The 20,162-nt window shown below is 37.7% G+C and overlaps 1 protein-coding gene across 1 annotated transcript in view; it reads right to left on the reverse strand.

Moving 5' to 3' along the window:
• Nucleotides 1-4,613: 4,613 nt before the first annotated feature.
• Nucleotides 4,614-20,162, reverse strand: part of fhl5.L (four and a half LIM domains 5 L homeolog) — a 45,898-nt gene continuing 30,349 nt past the window's right edge. Inside the window, exons 3-6 of the mRNA NM_001094408.1 lie at nucleotides 18,651-18,825; nucleotides 15,564-15,733; nucleotides 14,571-14,757; nucleotides 4,614-4,995 (exon numbers count right to left, since the gene is read on the reverse strand). Of these exons, the coding sequence (NP_001087877.1) occupies nucleotides 4,844-4,995; nucleotides 14,571-14,757; nucleotides 15,564-15,733; nucleotides 18,651-18,825 (684 nt within the window). The 3' untranslated portion in view covers nucleotides 4,614-4,843. The remainder of the gene's footprint in view (nucleotides 4,996-14,570; nucleotides 14,758-15,563; nucleotides 15,734-18,650; nucleotides 18,826-20,162) is intronic.

The following is a 20,162-nucleotide window of genomic DNA, read 5'->3' on the forward strand; positions in this document are numbered from 1 at the left end:
ATAAAAATCTAAATAAGAGGACAAACTGCTAATTTCCTCACAATATCACTGTCTACATCATACTGAGGGACCTATTTACTAACATTAAGGGGGTTATTTACTAAATCACAAATGTATCTGGTTTTTGGGGCCATAATCAAAAGCCAGAATCTGAAAATCTGCCATCTCAGACCTTTCAAGGTCCTTCAGTGTCTCCTACAATACAGTATCATCTTCTCCCCTACCTCTTTCTGTTGGGGGTTCTTCTAGGCTCTGTCCTGGGCCTCTAATTATTTTCTCTCTATACTTCCTCCCTCGGCAAACTAATTAACTCATAGGGTTTCCAATACCACCTCTATGATGACAATACTCAGATATATCTCTCCTCTCCTGATCTCAAACCAGAGCTCCTAACTTGGTTCTCTTCCTTGCTGTCCGCTATCTCTACTTGGATGTCGCAACGCTACCTTAAATTAAACCTCTCTAAAACTGAAATGGTTCTTTTATCCCCCAACTAACACCCATAACATCCCGGAAGTATCTATCATAGCTAACAATTCCACTATAACCCAATCCCCCCAGGCCCGGTGCCTTTGGGTTACCCTAGATTCTACCCTGTCCTTCACTCCTCATATCCAATCACTTACTAAATCATGTCACTTTCACCTAAGGAACAAAATATGATCATTTATCACACAGGATGCCAAATCGTATTCGGTCTCTCATAATATCACATCTAGACTACTGTAACTCTCTATTAATTGGCCTTCCCCGCCAGAGAATTTTTTTTTGTTTGTGCTTTTTATATTCAAGTATTTTAATATATTACATGACATTCAGGGTTTTAGAGAAAATTAGTTTATTCGTGGTTTCAGAAGTCTCTAAAACCGCTAAATCAAGAATGTTGATAAATGAGTCTCCCAATCTTAATTTATAGGTTAACTACCTCTTTAAGAAAAACAATACAAGAAAATTAACTCCTATGTACAAAGGCCCTGGTACAAGTGCTAAGACACTAAGGGGGTTATTTACTAAACTTGATTTTTTTTCTGGTTGGGGTTTTTTGGGCAAAAACTTGAATTTTTAGAGAATTGTTTTTTTTTGAGATTTTTTATACCCCAAAGCTGCAAAAAATCCAAATTCGAAAATCCACCATCTAAAACCCGCCAAAGTCATGTATAAATCAGTGGGAGATGTCCTTTTTACAACTTGAATATTCTGTGATCTATGCTGGGTTTGGTCTGATAATCCAAACAATTTGGGGGTTTTCGGGGCGATTAACCAAAAAGATTGAGAAATTCAGTCGCCAAATCTAAAAAATTCATATGATTCAAGTTTTTGTTTGATTTTATCGAGTTTTTTCCCAACCCGACCTTTGCGGGTTATTTTATTGATAAATGAGATAAAATTGTGGATGGGTTTGCGAGCTTGGTTTACTAAAAATATGAGATAAATTGAGTTTTAGTAAATAACCCTCTAGAAGGCAAAAATCTTTTTTTTATTTGAGAAAGCTTGAAAACTCACCAAACGAAAATGTGGACTAAAAAAAATGGAATCTCAATAACTTGAACGATTAAAAATGGAAAAAACTCAAATGCAGCCAACATTCAAAAATTTGACCAATTAAAAACTCAAATAAAAGGATATTTTTCCTAGGACAGCTCCCATTGACCTTTAAGTTAACTTTTAGCCAAAATTAAGCAACTTTTCAATTACTCTTCATTTACTCTTCAATTACACTTCATTATTTTTTTTATAGTTTTTAAATGATTTGCTACTTTTTATTACCCGTCTTTCTATCCAGACCCTCTGCTATTCATACCCCAGTCCTTATTCAAATCAATGCATGGTTGCTATGGTAATTTGGACCCTAGCAACCAGATTGCTAAAATTGTAAACTTGAGAGCTGCTGAATAAAAAGCTAAATAACTCAAAAACCACAAATAATAAAAAATGGAATATCACTCTCTACATCATAGTAAAAGTTAACTCAAAGGTGAATAACCCCTTTAAGGGGCAGATTTATCAAGGGTCGAATTTCTAAGTGGAAAATACTTCGAAATTCGACCATCGAATAGAATCCCCCCCGACATTTGAATTCAAAGTCGGAGGATTTTATTCATCGTATGATCGTATTCCGATCATAGTACGATCGTACTCCGGTCGTACTTCGAAACGTATGATTCAAAAGATTTTATCGTACGATCGTATGATTTTCCTTCGAATACAAAAAACTTGCTCTGGAAAGTCCCCATAGGCTAACATAGCACTTCGGCAGGTTTAAGTTGGTGAAGTATTGAAGTTTTTTTAAAGAGAAAGTACTTTGATTATCGAATGGTCGAATAGTCGAACGATTTTTACTTCGAATCGAATGTCGAAGTAAATTCAAAGTCATAGGGGCAAATTCACTAAGCGCCGAAGCGCCGAACGCTAGCGTTAATTCGCTAGCGTTTGGCATTTTCGTTACTGCGCAAATTCACTAACGAACGCTGGCGTAGTTTCGCTAGTGTTACTTCGCACCCTTACGCCAGGTGAATTTTCGACGTAACTACGCAAATTCACTAACTTGCGCAGTGTACTGAACGCTACCTTTTACGCTAGACTTCCTTCGCCACCTCAGACCTGGCGAAGCGCAATAGAGTAGATAGGGATTGTGTCAAAAAAAGTCAAAATTTTTTCTAAGTCCCTAAACGCTGGCGTGTTTTCTACATTATGGGTGATAGGCTGAAAAAGATCGAAAAAAATTTTGGGGCTCCCCTCCTTCCCCCCTACATTTCCTGACTCATGGCAATTTACCTAGACAGTGGGCACATGTGTAGGGCAAAATAAAATTTTTATTTGATGATTTGAAGGTTTTCTTGGCATTTGTAGTGCTGATACGTATTCCTCCATTGAAATTTGAATTTCGCGCCGTATGCAAATTAGCCTTCGCTAGCGTAACTTCGCTTTACATAGCGAATCAACGCTAGCGCAACTTCGCAACCTTACGCTACCCCTGTGCGCAACTTCGGATTTTAGTGAATTTGCGGAGCACTGGCGAAACTACGCCTGGCGAAGTGTGGCGAAGTTGCGCCTGGCGCAACTTCGAATCTTAGTGAATTTGCCCCATAGTATCCTATTCAATGGTCGAAGTATTAAAAAAAATTACTTAGAATTTCGAATTTTTTTACTTCGAACATTCCCTCGAATTCACATCGACCCTTGATAAATCTGCCCCCAAATGTCAAAAAAAATGTGCAAAATTGATGAATCCAGGCATATGACTTTATTGTTAGACTGGTACAAGCATATACATTATCCATTCCGTATATTGCATCGCCATGCAGAAGAGACAGTGCTGAACATTAAAGTACCATATTTTCAGCTGTAGGGGGCACAGAAGATGCACCGAAACTAAGAAATGTGTTGTAAAATCTAATCAGCAAGGTTCTTTGGTATTTGAAAAGAAGCAATGTCTATAAAATGAAATCCACGCATCTCATTGTCATAAAACAACATCTGAGATTTAGAATAATAGGGAAACCTTTTCATCCCCGAACCAGGAATTAATTATACTATAGAACTGCCTATAATTAGTCATAACCTGAAAGTTATTGTTCTAAAAAGACCCAGTAAGATCATTTTGCTGATTATGATGTATTTGCCCTATTTTATATGCATTTTCTGACTCATCCCATAAATGCATATCAATTATTTGCTGTGTGGGGATGGACAGACTGATTTCTTTCTTTCCTGCCAGATTATCCAATTATTTGTTGCTTTTAACTTTATATAAATGCCCATTACACGTAGAAGAGACACACTACAGATAAAAACACATGACTTTCTCATGTACATCAGTTCATCTTATGCAGCGATTTCTCCTTGGCCAGCACTAAAGAGAGACGTAGTCCATGAAAATGGCCTTCAGTGATGCAATATAAGTGGAATTGGGCTTTATATAATCTGTTGGAGGAAATGCATAAAAACAGGCATGCACATTACGTACAGTATTTATCATTGTTTTGAAGATCTAACCAAAACTGTGGCTCCAGCCTCAGTAACCACTCAATATCCTTAGGAGTATTGTGATCAATAATAGCATGAATGCTGCATGTTGGATACCCCTGAGATCAGAGATAAGAAAAGTGAAAAATATATATATATATATTTGGACTTTCTTTACTACATTAGATATACAATATGACCCCTTAGGGTAAGGGCACACGGGCAGATTCGGGAAGATTAGTCCCCCTGGAGACAAATCTCCTCTTCTTCGAGGACAATTTTCCCGAACTGCCTTCCCCTACCTTCCTGCCAGCTAAAATCCTTACATATATACTGTTTATCTTACTAGCTGAAAGAAGGTATCAGTATTGGTGTTATGTAGAGGATGGGTTTAGGTTGACAGAGGTGTTATATTGATTACATAACATTTTTATTTCACATATGTTGTTGCAAATGAGGCTGCTGTTATAACAGGGGTGCTATACTGAGGCTCTATTTTAGATTGACTTTCTTGATTAGCGTATGCATCATAACTAATAGTTATTATGTGCATGTATAAATTTGGCAGTCTCATAAATTAGCCGAGTCACTGGATTGTAACTGTCCACCCAGGTTTTAACTTTTAACGTCACACACTGACATATTTATGGCTTCTTGAATTAAAAGGTTTTATTCCAGACAAAATAATATACTGCTAAAAAGGTACCATTACTTTTTCATAGCGTTTTTATAAAAATGTCAGGCCTGCCAAAATTTGAAAAGAATAAAGGACATAAAATGTGCCCAAGGTTACAAGAATTAAAGAAGCAATGAATAAAAGAAATCAGAGAAGAAAGTGAAAAAAAGAAAGGGAAGACAATTCACATTATATTATATATTATATGGCCGACCCACAGGCAGGACACAGGACATCATCCTGCTGAGTAAGGAATTTCTGTCCAACAAGTGACTTGGAGCATTTGGTGCAGATGAAACAATCACTGTGCCACTGACGCTCTTCAAAAGAGATGTACTTGGCTCCACCTTGCCCTAAACAGAAATGGATATGTTGGTTACTTTAGTAAACATACAGATTACATCTATTAAAGGAGAACTGAACACGAAAAAAATTAGGGATGCACCAACTCCATGATTCGGTTTTTGTTTTGGACAGGATTCATAGGCAGAGGGTGACTTTTTTTTCTTTGGGGAGGCTAAATGTAACCATACACAGGATGACTTCAAAACTTCACCAGTATGATTTAAGCACAGAAAGTGCATTGGCAGTTAGGCATACTGAAACTCAAATTTAGCAATTTTTTTCTGAAAACAAAGACGACAATCCACGATCTTCACACATTTATCAATCATTTTTCTCAAAAAAATCGAGCGACAAAACGTCACAACAGAACCAAGCATTTCGCATTGTGCGACCGACGCTCCGAAATCTCGATATTATTACATTTTCGATGAGAAGACCTGACTTTTTAGGATTATTGGACAAAACCCTTGAACTTTTCCAGATTATCCAGCGCAGATCACAATGCCAAGAAACAACTTCAGTGATATCTTCCATTGACTTCTACATGAAATCAACAGGTTTGAGATGGGGATTTGGATTTTAGCAGTTTTGGGGTATCTCTCAAAATTTGAGGGTTTTTTTTTCCAAAAAAAAGTTTGTTTCCCCCCTAAAAACCTCAACCAGAAAAACTGAGGTTTAATAAATGGACTCTCTAATCACGGTTCTTGGGTTTAAAGATTGGCATTAGACGTGTATCTGCATTTTAAAAGACCTGGGGCACAGATCTGCGCGAAGGACTATGCATTACTAAAACAAGACTTGTTTGTGGATCCTATATAAAGAACTTTCAAAAAAGCCATTTTTCAACAATACCCAGCTCAAATGAGAAGCAGGCCCATTAGCCTATTTCTTTTGGAGAGGGACCTGACACGTTTCATGTCTACCAGGGACATAGTTTGGACATTAAACATTACGTACAAGCTATTTAAAAGAAAGATAGCCAATGGGAAGAAAGTAGGCAGTACTACCAAATGTGTCACTCACGAAAAAGCATAGGACTCATTAGACACACCCCACACCCAATTAGTGTAGGTGTAGGTCAATTAGGTCTAATACTTCGGCCAAATCCTTGAAAACAGTGGAATCGGTGCATCACTACTAAAATGAATATGGCTAGAAATACTACATTTTATATACTGAACATACTGCACCAGCCTGAAAGTTCAACATGATCCAGGCCTTCAAAGTTGTGAATAGAAACTACCAGTTTGGATTTTGTTAGGAGTGTCAGTGACACTGCACATGCTCAGTGTGTTCTGGGCAGCTGAGAGGTTGAATCTTGGCAGTCTTTGCAAATCAACAAACAGAAATTAAGTTTGCCTGTCATATAAGCTGTTGCTACAGGGCTGATTTATTCTGATGCTAATTTCACTGGTTTCTAAAAGCCTACAAGGCCCTCTTTAACAAAAAGAGTTGATATAGTGGTTAGTAGTATACAGATACAGTATCAATCAACTTGACAGGTGCCCCGCCCCCTGACAGGTGCCCCGCCCCTAATGGGCGGGGTTACCGCCCCTAATGGGCGGAGCTAAGTTTGATCTGTTCTTTCTGACCTGACATGGCCACGCCCACTGCGGCAAAGCATTCCCCGCCCACTGCGCAGCCGCCATTTTGTGAAATTAAGCCGCCATTTTGTGTAATACCCATAAACCCTAGCTAGCCAGCGGCAAAGCATTCCCCGCCCACTGCGCAGCCGCCATTTTGTGAAATTAAGCCGCCATTTTGTGTAATACCCATAAACCCTAGCTAGCCAGCGGCAAAGCATTCCCCGCCCACTGCGCAGCCGCCATTTTGTGAAATTAAGCCGCCATTTTGTGTAATGCCCATAACCCCTAGCTATCCTCTACTGTGAGTGCCACCAGTTGGTTATGTTTGATATTACAAGCGCTATATGGGATCACAGTGTAACTGAGAGGGCCATCATGCGTTTATTGTTATAACTACCGATGAATACCGAAAAAGACATGTACAGACATGGCTTTTGGTATTTTATAGGGCCTCAGGGATGGGCCTACATGCCTGGGCATGTCTAGAACAGTGTAGAGCATATGTATAAATATGAATTAGAAATAAATAAAGCACAGCATACATATTGTAATGAAACATAGCATATTTTTATTAAAGACAAACCAACACACATAATGTGAAATATACATTGTAAAAATATACAGAAATGTACAAAATACTGTATTCACTAATAAGCATTGATATAAACGGTTTTTTTCAATTCTACACATATATACAGCTATAAATACACATAGATATATACATTTAGTATTTCAACCAGTCAATAGATTGAAGCAGAGAGCTAGAGCGTTTTTTAGGTAACATGTATCTATGGGGGGTTAATGATCCAGGGGTGCCTAAAGTAGTACTCTGCATTGGTAAGTGTTTTATAAGTTTAGGGTTTGATGATGAAGGTCCAGAATCAATATGTATTTTTATATTATTGAAATATTCACGATTTGAAGTATTACCAATGACTGATGAAGGTATATTAAGCTCAGCCATCACGCGAAGCATTGTATCCCAGCCGTGGGGCATTTTACGCTCAGCAACATAATGACTCTGCGTAACACCACGGACCAAGTCCAGTATATTAGAACCTGATACTGTGTCATTTTTATAAACAAGTTCCCCTTTGTCATTCCAATCTACAATATGTTTTGATTGTGACATTTTGGCAAGTAATAACTTAGCATTTTTTTTAAAACGCGGATTTACATTGTTTATAACCTCATCAAACATAGTATCAGCTGCTGTAGTGACGGTATCACCATCTGAATTCGGTTGTGTCACAGTTATAGCAGGATCTCCAGGTGGCATTAAAAGTGTTAAGCTCATCTTCTCACGATCATCCTGCTTCGCATGAACCAGGTACTTTTGCAATACAGTTGTATAACGATATATTTTTTCACTATCTGATAAGTCTTTTCGCTGTACAATATCAGAAATCTCACCATCAAGTTGCTGTGCGACAGATTGGTGCTTATGAACAACCTTATCGGCAGTCCGTTGTAAGCGATCTATATCCTGTTTAGGAACTAAGTACATTTTTTCAGTGTACTCCATTAACGGTTAGTCAGTAGACCAGTTAGCAGAGGTATAGCAAAACCCAATAGAGAGGGGATGAAACCACCGGACTGTTTCACTAGACGTTTCTTCTTAACAAATGAAAATGTTTTGTTGCTCAAAGTTTTTATAACTTTTCGCCACTTTTTAAGCACCCCCACTTGGTGATTTGTAAGTGGTATTTTACCTTTAAGAGTGTTGAGCGCTATTTCACATATGGCTGCGATCAAGTCATCCGATGCTGTACACAGAATGACCCTTCTCTGATTCGGCTTAGCATTCATTAACATTTTTAAAGTATGCCAATTACGCTTCAAACGTGTAGACATGTTAACCGCCTGTGGAAAAAATAGCTAATGACCCAACAAGTATGAAATCACCTCTTTTTAGAGTTTTGCTTTTTAGGGATATATACAACGGGCAGTTCTGGAGGAAATAAACCGGTTCTTAACCTATAATTATCAGGGGTTGCAGAACGTAAATCTACCAGTAAATAGCCATATGGCCTACATGTAGCATCCTCAAACGCCTCTAAAAAGAAATTTGATTTGCCAGGGTACATCTGTCTAGCCAGAGTAGTAATTTGGAGTTTATCACGCGGATTCTTAAAAAGCACCATATACTTGGTGTTTAAATTTATGGTTCGGCTCTTTTTTCCTTGACAAAATATATTTTGTACTAGGTACATGATGCTGAGATTTCGGTGGTGTACATACTTGGTAAATGCTTTTTCAAGCTCAGAGTTTTCACTAGCAGACTCCATGAGATCATCAACAATAGTCAGATTGATTTTATCAGGGGGGAATAGCTCATCATCATTAAAGCTATTTGGTAATCCTTCTATAAACCGAACATTTGGTATTTTCTGTAACAGCTCATCATAAAGTGATTGCCAGCATGCATAAAACCAAACAATATTATCAGGCCTGTGCGATAACAGTGTAGCTGAACTATACAGTAGTTGTTTCACAAAAAAACTTTTTCCTGAATTAGAAGGTCCGGCCAGTATACATGAAAAAGGATGTTGCAGTCTAGTGTCCATGGTTACTGTAACCAAAAGCTATACTTTGATAACCGTCTGTTAGTCGTCGTTTATCATAAACACATTTTTGTGTTTTCTGCAGCGTCCGAGTCTCTATTTGCCAGCACTTTTTGTTTCTAACTATACCGTCCTGACGTACCACAATCTTTTTCTGGTGTTGAGGGTTTGAATTTTCTGGGTAGTCTAATACCAGATCCTTTAGGCTGTCAAAGTTTATCAACTGGATATTGTTAGCATTTAGTGTGATGCCTTTAACCTTTAGACAAGTCTTACCTGTCGATAACTTATAACCGTAGGTTTTAGGTCCGCCCGATACAAATTCAGTAATGTAAGTGTCAGCAGGTAACTCACTGGTCAGTTCCCCTAGGTAGTCACCAAGAGGCGGATTCCAGTCACCGTCCTTGCTTACAAAAATAACCGAGTCAGTGTCATGATATAGACAGCGTTCTTTTAGACGGGCCAAAAGATTGTATAATTCAAGCCTGGCGTATGCTGTGGTAAAACAAGCAATAAATATGTTTGTGTTACGTGAAAGAGTTTGACATTCTTTTGCATACTTCCAATTAACCATTGCTGTGTCATCATCTAAAAAATCTAATGATGACACTTCGTACTGAGATAGAAATGCGTACTTAAAGAGATCATCTGGATTAGTGACGATGCTAGTTGTAGGTAGATTAGATTTTTGACCAAATTTACCCCACAGAGAATTTAGAAACAGTTTAGCTATTTGTCTTTTTGCTGGATTGGGGGCTATATGTTCTCGTCTTAATAACACCCCCTCCTTAGCCAAATAATCATCAACATACATCTGTTTTTTCTCGTCATCTGTACACCAACTGGGGTAGCCTGAGGCTTCTTGTTTATCACGGAGATGTATTTTAATGTAGTCGGTAAAGAGATTGTTAGTACTTGATTGAAAATGCCAAATTTCAAAGATTTCACCAAGTTTATAACCCATATCTAAGGCCTTCTGAATTTCAACTGTGCACCACGTACCCGTTAATGCGCGTTCGGCATCCGTGTGACAGCAGTCCATATTTTGATGCGTAGAGGCACAAGTATAGCACAATGGAAACATTAGTTTTCCGTTCATCTTTACAGGCAGAACAGGAAAAAATAAGTCTTTAGGGGGGTATATTTTTACTTTAGCGATGCCGAAATAAGAATTAAAAGACTTGAAATTTTCAAAGATAATTGTTGGATGACCAATTGGATATGTTTTTGTTTTATTCACATAGGGATACAGACTGGTGAAATCGTAATAGTGAATGCGTTCACCGGGGGCCACTTTATGGTAGAGCTTTATAGCATTTGTACGGCCGCCATAGAGGGCATCACGGGGGGACAAGGGTTGGGGGAACTTTTTTTCTTGAATGAATGCCTGTAGGTCCTTGTCAGATTCCAGCATAGCATGCCATTCATGTTCCCAGAGTTCACGGACCTCAAAGCCCCTTGTTTTTAAAAAATTAGTCTTGATTTGTGTTTTGTGGTTCAGTTGACGGAAATAAGTGCCGGTTACCCTATTAAAGTCATCTTCACAATAACAAACACGACATCCATGGTAAAAGCAACCTTGAAATTCAAAGGCTATATGTTTGCCATTATCAAAAGCATAGCCATCCAACCAGTATTTACCAACCTTTTTTTCACCACCTTGTAAGGCGTGTTGTATAGCAATCCCCTCTTTGTGAGCAATGTACATCATCCATTGTATAGCCGGTGTTGAGAAACGTTTATGTTTCGTATTGTAATTGTCAGGGGGTAAGATTGCAATACAGTTTTCGGGTAAAAACTTTAGCCTGTACATTGCCATACACACAGAGGCTAAGGTGGTGTACTCAAAAGGGTCGATTGTGTAGGTATTTACCTCCGGCTCATCATTCGAATTATATTTAGTGACGGTTTTATTTGTTATGTTTATAATGTTTTCTCTATAGCAGGCATAAGGTTGTTCATAAGCACCAATCTGTCGCACAGCAACTTGATGGTGAGATTTCTGATATTGTACAGCGAAAAGACTTATCAGATAGTGAAAAAATATATCGTTATACAACTGTATTGCAAAAGTACCTGGTTCATGCGAAGCAGGATGATCGTGAGAAGATGAGCTTAACACTTTTAATGCCACCTGGAGATCCTGCTATAACTGTGACACAACCGAATTCAGATGGTGATACCGTCACTACAGCAGCTGATACTATGTTTGATGAGGTTATAAACAATGTAAATCCGCGTTTTAAAAAAAATGCTAAGTTATTACTTGCCAAAATGTCACAATCAAAACATATTGTAGATTGGAATGACAAAGGGGAACTTGTTTATAAAAATGACACAGTATCAGGTTCTAATATACTGGACTTGGTCCGTGGTGTTACGCAGAGTCATTATGTTGCTGAGCGTAAAATGCCCCACGGCTGGGATACAATGCTTCGCGTGATGGCTGAGCTTAATATACCTTCATCAGTCATTGGTAATACTTCAAATCGTGAATATTTCAATAATATAAAAATACATATTGATTCTGGACCTTCATCATCAAACCCTAAACTTATAAAACACTTACCAATGCAGAGTACTACTTTAGGCACCCCTGGATCATTAACCCCCCATAGATACATGTTACCTAAAAAACGCTCTAGCTCTCTGCTTCAATCTATTGACTGGTTGAAATACTAAATGTATATATCTATGTGTATTTATAGCTGTATATATGTGTAGAATTGAAAAAAACGTTTATATCAATGCTTATTAGTGAATACAGTATTTTGTACATTTCTGTATATTTTTACAATGTATATTTCACATTATGTGTGTTGGTTTGTCTTTAATAAAAATATGCTATGTTTCATTACAATATGTATGCTGTGCTTTATTTATTTCTAATTCATATTTATACATATGCTCTACACTGTTCTAGACATGCCCAGGCATGTAGGCCCATCCCTGAGGCCCTATAAAATACCAAAAGCCATGTCTGTACATGTCTTTTTCGGTATTCATCGGTAGTTATAACAATAAACGCATGATGGCCCTCTCAGTTACACTGTGATCCCATATAGCGCTTGTAATATCAAACATAACCAACTGGTGGCACTCACAGTAGAGGATAGCTAGGGGTTATGGGCATTACACAAAATGGCGGCTTAATTTCACAAAATGGCGGCTGCGCAGTGGGCGGGGAATGCTTTGCCGCTGGCTAGCTAGGGTTTATGGGTATTACACAAAATGGCGGCTTAATTTCACAAAATGGCGGCTGCGCAGTGGGCGGGGAATGCTTTGCCGCTGGCTAGCTAGGGTTTATGGGTATTACACAAAATGGCGGCTTAATTTCACAAAATGGCGGCTGCGCAGTGGGCGGGGAATGCTTTGCCGCAGTGGGCGTGGCCATGTCAGGTCAGAAAGAACAGATCAAACTTAGCTCCGCCCATTAGGGGCGGTAACCCCGCCCATTAGGGGCGGGGCACCTGTCAGGGGGCGGGGCACCTGTCAAGTTGATTGATACTGTATCTGTATACTACTGTGGTTATTATGGAACTAAACCATGTTTAATATCCATGTAATATGGGACAAACAGTTTCTATTGTGGGAAGAGATTAGTAAATATAGAAACACTTTGCTATTTTGTAATCATGCCAAACATTTAGCAAAATATTTCCTGCTATCAACACTTTGGTATCAGCTAATTTTTAAAAATTTTTTTATTTGCAATGCAAATTCTGCAATTAAAAATTCACAGGCTTTTAAGGGATTAAATTGCTTTGAATTTGCATTTTGTATGAATCAGTTTCCTTATATTTACTTACTGCTCTGCAAGAGAAAATACTAAACACATCTGCAAAGGGATTTGTGCTTCCCATCATTATTTGTTGGTCTAGCTTTCACTACAGAAAATTATATAGAAATTGGGGTATTATCATTTTTCATGACCATTATATCTGTAAGCCACTTTCAACTGTGCTTCATTTCAAAGTTTGCTTCTATTCTCAATTTTTAGTAGAATTCTAGCTAAACCCAGCCATAAAGCTGTCCTATTGCAGCCCCTACTTCTTCATAGAAGTTATTAAAAAAAACTTTAATTACACGTGGAAAACAATTCACCAAGGAGAATTCTTTTTATTCAGCATCATTCCAGTTTTCAATTTCAGCAATCCGGTTGCTGGGGTCCATATTACCCTAGCAACCATGTATTGATATGAATAAGAGACTGCACTATGAATAGGAAGGCTGAGTAGCTTTAACAATAAATTTGTAGTCTTACAGAGCATTTGTTGTTTAGATGGGGTCAGTGACCCCCATTTGAAAGCTGGAAAGAGTAAGAAGAAGTAGGAAATAATTCAAAAACTATAAAAAAAAGAAAAACATTAAGTCCATTTGCTTAACATTAGCCATTTTATAACGCACTAAGGGGCAAATTCACTAACCTCTGAAAATTCGCCAGCGACAGCTTCGCTCACAGCGCAACACTTCGCCAGGCGTAGATTCGCCAGGACAACGCTAATTCACTAAAATCCAAAGTTGCGTCCAGGGCGCCGAATACTGGCAAAGTTGCCCCAGCGTTACTGCGTCAAGCGAAGCAAAGTTGCACTAGCGTTGCCTAATTTGTATATGGCAGGAAGTTAAAGTTAAAGAAGTATATGTAGCAGCACATACATTACACTACACAAGCCCGGGAAACCTTAATAAAATAAAATAAAGTTGTTATATTGCCCTACACATGAGCCCAGTGTATAGTTTATGTGCCATATGTTAGGAAATGTAGGGGGAAGCCGGTAACCCCCAAAAAAATGTACCCTCGTTTTCAGCCTATTACCCTGAAAAAGGAAAAGACGCTAGCGTTTTTTGGGACTTAAAAATTTTTTTAACTATTTTTTAGGAACTCCTATCTAATCTATTGCACTTGGTCGATTGGCCTGGTCTGAGGTGGCGAAGGCAAGTCTGGTGCAAGTGGTAACGTTCAGTAGAATCCGCATCTTGGTGAATTTTCGTAGTTACGTAGTTTGCCAGAGCGCAAATTCGCCAAGCATTAGGGAGCGAAGTAGCGCTAGAGTCTATCTCCTTCACTAGGGAAGTTATGCCAGCGACTGTTGCGTAGTACCGAAATGATGACACACTGGCGAATTTTCACCCGCGTTAGTCACTTCACCCTTTAGTAAATTTGCCCCTAAAAGTTAACTTAAAGGTGAATTACCCCTGTAAGTTTAAACAGAGCTAACTAAATGATCCTTTGGATCCAATTGATCAGTTGGAATATTGGTTCTGGAGGACTTTGTAAAAGTTTTTTGTGCAGTATTGTTTTAAGACTACAGCGCCCGAGTTACAGTGCAAGAATGTTTGGGTAGAGCAACTTAATGTCTTTCTTTCTTGGACAAAGTGAATTTGGTCAAAGTAAATCTCTTTTCTGTATCTTTAAGTTTCTGGTTCACTTACCAGTAATAGGCTTTGTACAAGCTGCACATTTCTTGGCATACAGATTGTCGAAGCAATCCACACAATATGGCGATTCATCTCTAGAAGTAGATTTTTCTCCAACCAGGTTTTTCGTGCAGCTTGTACACACAAAGCACTCTCTGTGCCACTGCTGCTCTTGGAATGAAATCCCACCTTTGGTGATTGCCTGTGTGAAAACAAGAATGTTTTATTTGCAGCGGTGAATTTCAGGACACGATAATGTATTTTTAGATCTCCTTTCCCATCATTGTTGATAGAATTATACATTATTTTGAATACTTAAAAGAACCGCTGCTGTTTTATTTTGCATTGATGAATAGAGCTGAGTACAGGATATCTATGCCATAGGTATGGGACCTGTTATCCAGAATGCCCGGGACCTGGGGTCTTCCAGATCTTTCCACAATTTAGATCTCTGTATTTTAACTCTACTAAAAAAAGCATTTAAACATTAATTATACCTAACAGGATTGTTGTGCCGCTAATAAAGATGAATTCAATCTTAGTTTGGATCAAGTACAATGTACTGTTTTATTATTACAGAGAAAAGGGAAATTATTTTTAAAAATGTGAATTATTCGATTAAAATGGAGTCTATGGGTTATGACCTTCCCGTAATTCGGAGCTTTCAGGATAACAGGTTTCCGGATAGCGGATCCTATACCTGTACTACATTTTGGGTGGAACTTGCCAAGCGAGTTTGAAATGAACAGCTGCCCTACCCTACTGACATCACAATTTTTTTTACAGATGCACATTCAGATGAATGCAATCTAAAATTTGACAAAAATGTCTATCTTCTCTATATAATATATTAAAGTATTTTAAAGTATGCCAGCCACAAATGAGTAAAGTGTGGTTGAGCAGTGCAGTACAGCAGGAGTTAGATCCCCTTTAAATTGGTTGTTAATGGTGCTGAAAGCTTCACATATTAAAGGATTAGAATACAAATATCTTTTTATGTCTTTCTACCTTTCTACAAGACTTGCACTGGTTAGCGAATTGTTTCTCATAGCAGGGCATGCAGTATATCTTGGACTCCTTGGGGATAAATGGCTTATTTCCTACTGGCGCTCTACAGCTTTGGCAAACAAAACAGGTTTCATGCCAGTTACTTCCATTATACTCCATTTTCCGTGACCCTACAAAGGAGAAAGAGAATGTATTTGAGTACTATTCAGACAATATAAAAAGCTGCTCCTATTGCATTTCAGTGTATTACATTCGTTTAACATTACAGTCAAACATATTCTGTGTAGCATATATTAAGCTAATAGTAAGACCTTACACTACTTTAGAGTCTCTTGTTGATGTCATGGGTCCATAACAGAAAAGATCAAACAATCTTTCTATTGTTATATAAAATTCCATATCCAGCCGGGGGTTATTTATCAGAAGTCGAGTTTGTGAGGTTTTTTCCACCTCGAATAAACTCACGACTCAAATGTTTGCTTATTTATGAAAAAACCCAAATGTAAAAAACTAGATTGAATGCAACTGAGGAAAAAACTAAAATACCTAGGGGAAGCTTTGCTAACCAATTGGCCAGCGTCCACTTCGCACCCAGTGCAATATGTCGTCAGGCGAAAATTTGCTCAGATTACTCATAATTCACTAAATTGCAGAGTTTCGGCGTGGGCGCCGAACAATTGTTAACTTTTCTCTAACGTTCTTTAGCAATGCCAGCATTTGAAAGTGAAGATGCTCTAGCGTTCATTTCTACCTAGCAAAACTTCGCTACGGATTTTGCGCTCAGGTCAATTTGCATAGAGTGGGAAATTTAAAGTTGTATGGACATCTTTATGTTAAATGTTGGTGACTATACTTTATTATACAAATTACACCTTTTAAAACACATGTCCAGGGAACCTTAATAAAGACAATAGAGTTATTCCAATGCCCTACACATGAGCCCACTGTAAAATTAATGTTCCGTATGTTAGAAAATGTATGGGGAAAAACAGTTACCCAAAAAAAGTTCAAGTTAGGAGTTTTGCAGGCAATCAGGCTGAGAAAAAGAAAAGTCGCCAGCGTTTTTTGGACTAATGCATTTTCAGCTCACAGAATATAATGTAAATGATAGGAGATTGAAGAAGATCTAGCTACTTCAATGCACTTCACCTGGTCTGAGGTTTACGTTCAGTAAAATCTGCACTTTGGTGAATTTGCGGAATAACGTCCATTCGCCAGAGCGAATTGTAGCCTGGCGATAGAGTGCGAATGACCACTAGCACCAGTCTCTTTCGCTAGTGAATTGGCGATGTCCCTGCGGGCGGTAACTCAAGCGATTTGACACTAGCGTTAGCCACTTCGCCCTTTGGTAAATCTGCCAGCCAGAGTTTATCAATTTTATAGGCCAAAACCCCTAGAACACTCAAATTTATCGAGTTTTCTAGTGCAAACCACAGTAAAAAAACAAAACAAAATCAAGATGGCAAAACACATCTTCAAATGCTATTGACTTCTACATGACCCCAACAGGTTTTAACTGGAGTATTTTTGGATTGGGGCTTTTAGCAGCTTCGGGGCCCAATAAATCTCAAAGAATTTTGTTTTTTTTTATCCTGAAAAATTCAACTTTTTGTAGTAAAAACTAAAACTTTTTTGGGAACTCGACCATTAATAAATAACCCCCTTAATGTTTAACAATATTAGCAATACTTTATAGTAATAAAATTGTTACTGTTTTGTTTTTTCATTTATTAGAGTCAAATTGGGAGCAGAATCAGTAAATACTACTGGTATGCATGCCGGAGACCTCTAGTGACCAAACAGAGGTAAAACCATAAATTCAAAAATTTCTCCAAGGCATGCTAATAGATAAAAAAATATACTTTATTTACATCAATAGTTAAAAGACATGGAAAGTATCCCCTCTAACGCCTAACGCGTTTCATGCTTACCCAGCACTTAGTCATAGGCAGAATCCAACTAGTCTCTCTTGCTCTGTTCCTTAAGTACTAGCACATGTAGTCCCTCCCCTTAGTAAAACCAATCACAAACATATGTTACAATTGCCATATATCATCCAATGGACTACTGGCTTTGTTCAGATACAATGATCTATGTGTTAGATAATCCATGTTACAGGGCATGTACAGAAATATAATTAGAAAATAGTCATATATAAATAATTAAATATAACAAGTCACATCAAAAGTATAATTGAGGCCTAGTGGCAACCTGGTTTGTAGGTGAAAAATCCAATATACCTCTCTTTTCTTTAATTTCATCAGAAGGTCACCCCCTCTAATGCCTGTCTTAATTTGTTCTATTCCTTGTATGGAAAAATACTGTAAATACTTTCCATCTCTTTTAACTATTGATGTAAATAAAGTATATTTTTTTATCTATTAGCATGCCTTGGAGAAATTTTTGAGTTTATTGTTTTTTCATTTAACATTTCTTGTATCTTTGGCAAGTGGGAATTGAGTTTAGCTAAAGTGTGAGTGCCATCACAATTATTTTCTTTATTTATCCATTTCATTATTGGGCCAGCTGAAATTACATTTTGTCCTGGTTTAGAAAGATCTGTATCACTACCAATGATTGTCCTGTTTCTATAACAATTTGATTGTTACAATTCATAAGCATGAATCCATTCATACAGAAGGAAAACTAACATTTATCCCTTAAACAGGATTCATTCCTTATGAATAGGAATAATGCCAGTAGGAGATTCATTTGCATAAAATATAAAAGTAATATTTCCATACCACAGCTCACAATGTTTATAAAATAGACTGTCTGACAAAATTTTTTTTTTTTTTATTCTCTTTGTACCTGATTTGTGATTAATAAATGCCTAGGTATTAAAATTAATTTGAACATACAGTGTTAGTCTTTGTAGAACAAGATATACATCAGCCCTGTGTGAGAAAAATAATGAGGTGAATGAATTCAAATGAAACTCTAATTTGTACATCTGCTTGGGAAAAAAATAGCAATATTAGCAAGTCATTACTCCATATCCTCCCATTACAAAAAATTGATTATATATTAATTACAATTCATGTGACTAATGAACAGCCCTAATTAAGCAAATGAATTAACCATTACCGGGCATTATGGCAGCTCTGCAGCCAAAACATTTTGAGGAGTATTCAGTGGAGTAACACTCGATGCACAGTAAGAGCTCATCTTTGGCAGCAAAGGGTTTCTCCACCAGGGAATGGTCACACTTGTCGCACCTGAAACAGGTTTCATGCCAGTGGCTGTCTTTATATGCAAGGTCCTTCAAAGTAAACAAAGTATTTTTTTTTTATTTAAATAGTTCCATAGTTTTGTAATATTGCTCTAAAAGTTAAAAAAACAACAACAAGAAATTAGGCTAAAACAGTTACAGATAAGTAGAGGAATCTTTTCTCTCTGTTATGCCATTTACTATAAACTATTGGGCATAGTTGGTCGGGGGGTTGATACCCATATAACTGATAAGTCTTAATTAATTCTGAACTTAGAGTAACATAGAGAACGGGAAGTGACTGTTTTGGTGTAATATTATTATTTTTATCAAGCATTTCTGAAGTGCCCACACTGTCAACATATTCCACAGCTCTTTTTGTAGAATCATATATAATTCCATACAAATGCCGACAGATACAGGATGTAAATAGGGACATGCTCAATAAAAGTCAATAGAACAGAATAAGAACAGAAACAGTAGTGGATCCACAACCCCAATTGCCAGTGGTTCACTGGAATCAAGAAACGTTTCATATATTTCCAAGCATGAAATAAAATGCTAAAATAAGATGGCTCAGATATATTTTCAGTGGCATATATTTCCATGTACCGGTAGCAGACCTTTTATCCAGAATGCTCTAGACCTGAGGTTTTCAGAATAATGGATCTTTCTGTAATTTGGTTCACCATACCTTCATACCTTAAGCCCACTACAAATAATTTAAACATGAAATAAACCCACTTGGATTGTTTTGCCTCCAGTAAGGATTGATTGCCTTGTAGATCAGATCAAGGTCATAGTAAAAGAAAAAAAAATGAAATTGTTTTTAAAAATTTGAATTATTTGGTTAAAATCAAGTCCATAGGAATTGTTTCAGGATAATAGAATGGGGTAACATAATCTATGGCACTGTAAAGCTTGGCATACACATAGCCAGTCTAGCAGTGGTAGATGCTGATGTGCTATTTCACTAGTAGACACCACGATTCTAAAATCTGGCTAGTGTATGCAGGGGCAATCCTGCCAATTTTGCCGCACGAGGCGGCCTTCATTTTGCTGTCCCCCCTCCCCACAGCGCTCACCTTTTCAGCGCCGGACAGGGGTCAGGGGAGTCCACGTGACTAGTGCAGAAAGCGCAATTGCATTCCATGCACTAGAAGAGCCGAATTTCAAGGTTGAAAACCGGAAATTCGGCTCTTAAAGGAAAACTATACCCCCCAAACAATGTAGGTCTCTATTAAAAGATACTGAGTAAAACAGCTCATGTGTAAAACCCTGCTTCATGTAAATGAACCATTATCATAATAATATACTTTTTTAGTAGTATGTGCCATTGGGTAATCATAAATAGAAAATTGCCATTTTAAAAAATAAGGGCCGCCCCC

The sequence above is a fragment of the Xenopus laevis genome, chromosome 5L (genome assembly GCF_017654675.1).
Source record: "Xenopus laevis strain J_2021 chromosome 5L, Xenopus_laevis_v10.1, whole genome shotgun sequence".
NCBI lineage: Eukaryota > Metazoa > Chordata > Amphibia > Anura > Pipidae > Xenopus > Xenopus laevis.